General features: G+C 40.2%; 2 protein-coding genes across 2 annotated transcripts; both read right to left on the bottom strand.

The window, feature by feature from the left end:
* Positions 1 to 562: 562 nt before the first annotated feature.
* Positions 563 to 1815, bottom strand: LOC140007230 (protein ANTAGONIST OF LIKE HETEROCHROMATIN PROTEIN 1-like). The gene is made up of 3 exons (XM_072049928.1): positions 1455 to 1815; positions 1297 to 1349; positions 563 to 1225 (listed from the first exon to the last, which is right to left on the bottom strand). Exons 1-3 carry the CDS (start codon positions 1813 to 1815, stop codon positions 563 to 565), a joined length of 1077 nt encoding a protein of 358 aa, XP_071906029.1.
* Positions 1816 to 3830: 2015 nt separating this feature from the next.
* LOC140007457 (uncharacterized) lies at positions 3831 to 5435 on the bottom strand. Its single transcript, XM_072050179.1, has 3 exons — positions 5366 to 5435; positions 4789 to 5130; positions 3831 to 4688 (listed from the first exon to the last, which is right to left on the bottom strand). Exons 2-3 carry the CDS (start codon positions 5116 to 5118, stop codon positions 4029 to 4031), a joined length of 990 nt encoding a protein of 329 aa, XP_071906280.1. The 5' UTR covers positions 5119 to 5130; positions 5366 to 5435; the 3' UTR covers positions 3831 to 4028.
* Positions 5436 to 5990: the final 555 nt, after the last annotated feature.

Below are 5990 nucleotides of genomic sequence, written 5' to 3'. Positions count from 1 at the left end.
GAAAAAACTTTTTAATGTATAAGTTTTCTAAAAACTTTACTGTAGCGATTTTTTAAATTTTTTAACAAAATTTTTTTTAGGTGTTAAATATTAACTTCCCTCCCTAATTTTTTTTTCCCTTTATCAAAAAATTGTGACCTATATTACTGTATCAAAATTAGGATTACATTTTTGTCAACCCGGAAGCCAAGTTGCTTTCCACCCAGAAGCCAACTTCGCCTTTTTCACTTCATTTGGTCATCTTTGCCTCCATGTCCAATATCTACAAATGAAAAATAACAAAATAACTCAAACAAATAATATAAACGTATACTCACACCAAAATGATATAAAATACCAAAACATTGTAAAGAGTATAATAAAATGTACTTAAATTAACTAATAAAATGTACTTAAAAATACGTAAAATAAACCCTTATCAGTACCCGTTAACCCAACATTGACCAGAAGGCTTAAATTTTACAGTACCAAATATTTATCCCAAATATTCAAAAAAAAAGTGTCATATTATACAATTGAGAGCAAGTTCGGGCTCGTGGAAATCAAGCGTGGCAACCATATACTACTCATTTCGGTGAAGGTACATGTGATCAGCCATTGCATTTCGTAATTCCTTCCAATCATGGAGTGCTTCTGGAGTGACGTGTAATTGTGGCATTTGAGCTCCCTCGGTACCTCCGCCATCCATATTAACTTCATCCGGTAAGTAGACGTCGTATGGCTGCATCTCTCTAATGAAATTGTGTAATACGCAGCACGCCACTACAATGTTCCTCTGTGCCTCAATGGGATAGTTTTTCATAGGACCATCCAGAATTTTGAACCTCATTTTCCATACCCCAAATGTCCTCTCTATTATATTCCGAACCGAAGAATGGCGGCGATTAAATAATCCTTTCTGTGCCGTCTGTGATCTTCCTCCTGGTCCACTCTTAAAAGGGGCCATGAGTCCTGGCATGTGTCTGTACGCTGCATCAACTGCATAATATTTTCCAGCCGGTGGGGTTGGAAATACTGCATCCGGATTGGAAATAGCATCCAATAAGACACGACTATCATGGGCACTCCCTTCCCAACCAGCTCTGACATAAACGAATCTCATATCGTGGTCACATGCGGCTAAAACATTTTGTGAAAGCGTGCCTTTTCTGTTACGAAAGGCATCCTGTTCCCCCCTTGGCACGCTTGCCGAGACATGTGTTCCATCAATAGCCCCAATGCAATCCTACATATTGAATACATGATAAATTAAACTTGCATTTCGAAACTTATTAGTTTTAAGATGCGGGCATCTACCTTAAACCAGGGATAAAACTTTCTATTATTCCGAATCCGAGGATGAGTAGCATCTGTATCCCTATGTCGGATAGCAATAGGTGCTAATCGGACTAAAGCTTGGCACAGGCGGCGCACGTGTCGATGAATGGTCTCAGTGGAATGCTGAAATCACTCACCTAACATTCTTTGTGTCAAATCATGGCTCAACCCATATAAACCAATTGCCACTCCTTCCTCTAAAGTCACTTTATCACAGGGGCCCTCAATAATGTATTCACCTTCACGCAATATCCGGCAGAGTTGAATGAATGTGGGCACATTCATGCGCATGTTGTTAAGCATCCTGATGCACTTTCCCCCCAACAAGTCGTCAACCCAACCCTGACCTGTGAAAGGGCATGTATGGACTAACTGCCTTGTCCTTGGAACTTGATGTGTTTGAAAGTGCCATGATAGTATTAATACAGCAGTTGCGGCTTGTCTTGCATCATCTGGATCATCCAAATTCACTCCAAAATTTGGCGGAGCCCTAGCCATTTATGCTCTGTTTGGGCAAAACACCTGTACCTTGATAACAAGTGATACATAAGGAGTTAAATGAGGAACAAGCTAGGAATTTGATCATTAGAGAACTGTAACGGCCCCATTTTCCCCTAAGGCGAACCAGAGGGGTCAACGGGCCGCCTGCCCAGCTCTCTCCAGGACTCGGTCAAACACTACAGTCCTCGAACAAATTACCATATAAAACTCAAATATATATCAACTTAACCAATGATTACACGTCGAGAGCGAAGCGTCCACGCATCCGCTGCGCCACTCTGATCCATGGGAAGTCCAACACTAGACTATTACACATCCAATCAATTCCAAACGTTCAATACAATCCCTAATATGAACTATTACACAACAGGAAATCCAAATTCAAACTGTACACAAGATAATCTATCCACTCGCATGAATAAGCACTACAAGCCTTCGCTTTGCCTTGAGCCCTGTGGAGGGGAATAAAACATTTTGGGGTGAGCTAGAAGCTCAGCGAGTAACCAATAAAATCAATTATCAAATCAGTTTCACAAACATTCATTTCGATAATGTCATGATTCAATAATCAATGCACTTTCATTTCTCTCGTGAGCCAGTGAAATCATGGTACTTAGACGTCCAACGCTCCAAACAATCATTTAACATTAAACACTTAACATTGAACATTGAACATTGAGAAAGAGCCCATTGGTGCTCTACAGGAACATTAAACGGTGGAGGAGACATTGGGGTCCAGCACACGAATTCCAAGTACTCATTTGAGCCAAAACATGTCAAGAACTTATATGCCGGCACACAGGATATGCAATCAAAGAAACGATGCAAGAAACATTGCAAAGGTAACGTTGGAAATCGTTTGAGGTCACTCACCTCCACGGCTCACAATCCTCGTCCAATATAGCCAATTTCATCGTTCAAGTCCAAGCCGTTTAACTTAACTCAAAGCAACCAACGCTATCCAAAATCGGACAGCATTTCCCCTTAATTCCTTTATTTTTCCAACCTACAAACAAACCCAATCACATAGCAATTAACCACAATTGCTCATACAATTCACAAACGATAAAACATATCCAATTAGGGCCTTAATACCCCTCAATTGAGCCAATTAGAAGCTCATAAGCCAACCTTGGAAAAATTCCCAAATTGAAACCCTAAAACCAGAAATTATACCATAAGCGTAAATTTTCCGCAAACGATCACAATTAACGCACAATCACTTCATTTAACACCATTTCAATCCATCAATTCAAGCCAACTAACCATAATCATAGTAAATCAGAAAAATATCCAATAAATCAGAAATTGGACCAACTTATCTCAAACCCATGAAATACTCCACAAAATAATACACATGGCCACTACAAACCACTAATTAACCAATATTAGAACCAAAGGAAACTTGTTTATTCAACTCACCTCAAATTCAAGAGAGCTATCAACCTAGAGCTTCCCTTCAAAAACCCATCCATCACAAGCTTTAACCCACCATAGCAAACCCTTGTGTGAAGTAGCTTCCAAAACCATCGGTTGAAACCCAAGATATTTGCAAAGATTGAAATTAGGAAATTTGAGAGTTTTCTCTCTATGAAGCTCGGTTGAGCAGGGGCAAAAATGAAGAGCAAAAGCAGCCAAAACAAGATATTTATCAAGGAAACAGCCGGTCAAAGCTGCTGACCGGCTGTGCCACGTCAGAATCCGGCCAGTTTCTGGCCGGATTCCCGGCCGGATTCCTGGCCGGATATGAGGCCGAGACTGAACCATTTTTTTCAAAATTGCAAGGCAATCCGGCCAGCTATCCGGCCAGTTTCTGGCCGGATTTCCGGCCGGATTTGGCCCTTTCTTTTTTTCCAAAATTTTTTTCGTTTCTTATCCGAGTTGAAAAACTGTTTTACTCCACTTGTCCAACAAAGATTTCTACCAAAGGAAAACCTCCTTCTTGCGGGGCGTCACAAGAACCAACTCTTATATTAAAGAAAGACTCCTATTTATTATTCGCCAACTCGAAAAGTCAAATATTAAAGAAATGGTGAAACATTATGGTAAGTTTTAAAATGAATGAAACAACCAAAGTGCAAATTCGTTTCCCAACAGGGAAAACCAGCATCCATCAATCACAAATACAAATCTAGAGTCATTAAAGCATGCAAAGAAAACCCTTCCAACTAGTGCTTAACCCCCCCTAGGCACATGCAGGCCTCAATCATCTAGTTGGCCCCCCCAATCGTCAATACATACAACCGCTTCCTAGCCTCACTCGGCTGAGTCAAAAACATCATCCGATGATCTACGGAATCAGCCAACTTAACACCTGCTTTTACAGCTACTTTATCTGGCAAGCCTGTAATTGCGTCCAAGGCTGCACGTGCCTTTGCCATTGAGTACAGGTCATCATCCACGTAAATCGGCACAGGAGGAGCTGTAGTAGCAGCAGGTGGGGGAGGTGGGGCATCTACACTCTGGGACGTGCTCCGATTGGAAGCAAACGTCGCATCCATCCAAGATATGGCATTATTGTATGAGGTGCGACTTAGACCAGGCGGGAGGTCGCCGTCTTTGGCGGATGAAGATTCTGGAGTCTTCCTTTTCCCTTTGCCTTTGCCTTTTGAATGTTGGGCATCCGATTTCCCAGTTGACTGCACAGGAGGCGTCATTTCATCAGTTAGGTCCACGTGCTCCGTACCCTGGAGGTTGATATTGGAGAAAGCTTGACCTTGCCTCGCTCTTATCTCGTCATTGATGTCAATTGGTGGTTGGTTTGAGTCCCTTGCGTATCGGCCTTGGGCATCCATTTTGTCAAACACCTCCGACAATATGTAGAAGACACGGCAATCTTTGTTGTGGTAAGTCTCAAAAGATGGATTCTCCTACACATTTAAAGCCAAAATTAACACAGAGGATATATCTAAAATTCTATTTATACTTTATAAGCTTATGTGATAGAAAAGAAAAAATTAAATGGAATACCTTAATCACATCTTGCCATTTGATTTCATCCATGGTTACAGTCTGGAGGAGGGGATCCCATCCGGCCCCAGTCACCCTCATTCGCATGCGATTGTATTCTTGAGTCTGAGCACGTAAAGCATAATACTTCGCCTTGATTTGAGAAATATCAAAGTGGCATCCCTTTTTGGCAAATCTATCAACAATTGCCGGGAACACCTCACTCTTTAAGTTGCCCTTGTTAATTCTATTAGCCCGTTTTAATTCAACCAAGTACTCCGCAAATTCAACCTCTCGCTCCATTGGAAATTGGGCTCGACCTTGCCTCGATGAACCAACCTTACCGGCCATTGGTTTTTTACGCTTTATGTAGGACAAATAAGGATTAGCGAAAATTGACTATTACAGACGCTAAACAGAAATTGAATAGCATCTTAGCCCCAAAACAGATATATGGCAAAATATTAAAGTAAATCCCTTGAATCATATGCAAATAATACCAATTTCCAACCACGGCAGCCATGAAAACGGGACATACAAAATAGTTAATTCAATATATTAGTGAAAGGGTTGTGAAAAGAGACGAATTCAATAATACCTTGAAGTAATTGGTGATGCAAAGCTGTAAATCGTTCTCTCCACACTCGGACCAAGCAGTCGTAAGAGAAACAGGAAGTTTGAGTTTTCCGACTGTGAATTAAAGTGAAAATTAGTCCTTACAATATCTACCAGAAAAATACATGCAAGTGAAAGTCAAAATACCCCAAAACAAACCTCTAGAAATGGATCTAGTGCGCGGCGGCATAAACCTGTTAACAATGTAAGAATGAATGTATGCCTATATCTTAAATTAATTATAATGCAGCAAAATTACCAACCTCTATATAGAACAGGAAAATACATGCAAGGAATAAATGAAAAACCATCCACTTTACTAAGCAAACAGTAGAATTTGAACTAATTCCGCTAACCCCCTATTTCACCTAAATCATGAAGGCATGAAAACTTTACTACTACTCATGAATTAATTTGTCAAAGCCTCAATAAGCACACAATTTAAGTGAAAAGTCTTTAGAAAGGAATCCTTCTAGTTTGGGTTGCAAACCCAAGAAACATAAATAATTATAGTAAATAATAAATAAATTAAACAAGACACTGAGAAATAAATGATTTCTAGTTTGGGTGAGTGTTTAGAAGTTATACCAGTCACCACATTGCAAATA

Source organism: Coffea arabica, chromosome 5c, assembly GCF_036785885.1.
Source record: "Coffea arabica cultivar ET-39 chromosome 5c, Coffea Arabica ET-39 HiFi, whole genome shotgun sequence".
Taxonomy (NCBI): Eukaryota; Viridiplantae; Streptophyta; class Magnoliopsida; order Gentianales; family Rubiaceae; genus Coffea; species Coffea arabica.
This window is presented reverse-complemented; position numbering and strand designations above follow the sequence as displayed.

What these genes read in the sequence shown, in the direction of transcription:
- LOC140007457 (XM_072050179.1), bottom strand. Translation starts at nt 5,118, where the DNA reads ATGGCCGGTAAGGTTGGTTCATCGAGGCAAGGTCGAGCCCAATTTCCA. An exon ending in AATGGCAAGATGTGATTAAG is followed by an intron (nt 4,689 to 4,788) that starts GTATTCCATTTA and finishes TTAAATGTGTAG; the next exon opens with GAGAATCCATCTTTTGAGAC.
- LOC140007230 (XM_072049928.1), bottom strand. Translation starts at nt 1,815, where the DNA reads ATGGCTAGGGCTCCGCCAAATTTTGGAGTGAATTTGGATGATCCAGAT. An exon ending in TTTGACACAAAGAATGTTAG is followed by an intron (nt 1,350 to 1,454) that starts GTGAGTGATTTC and finishes ATAGGGATACAG; the next exon opens with ATGCTACTCATCCTCGGATT. An exon ending in AGTTTTATCCCTGGTTTAAG is followed by an intron (nt 1,226 to 1,296) that starts GTAGATGCCCGC and finishes TTCAATATGTAG; the next exon opens with GATTGCATTGGGGCTATTGA.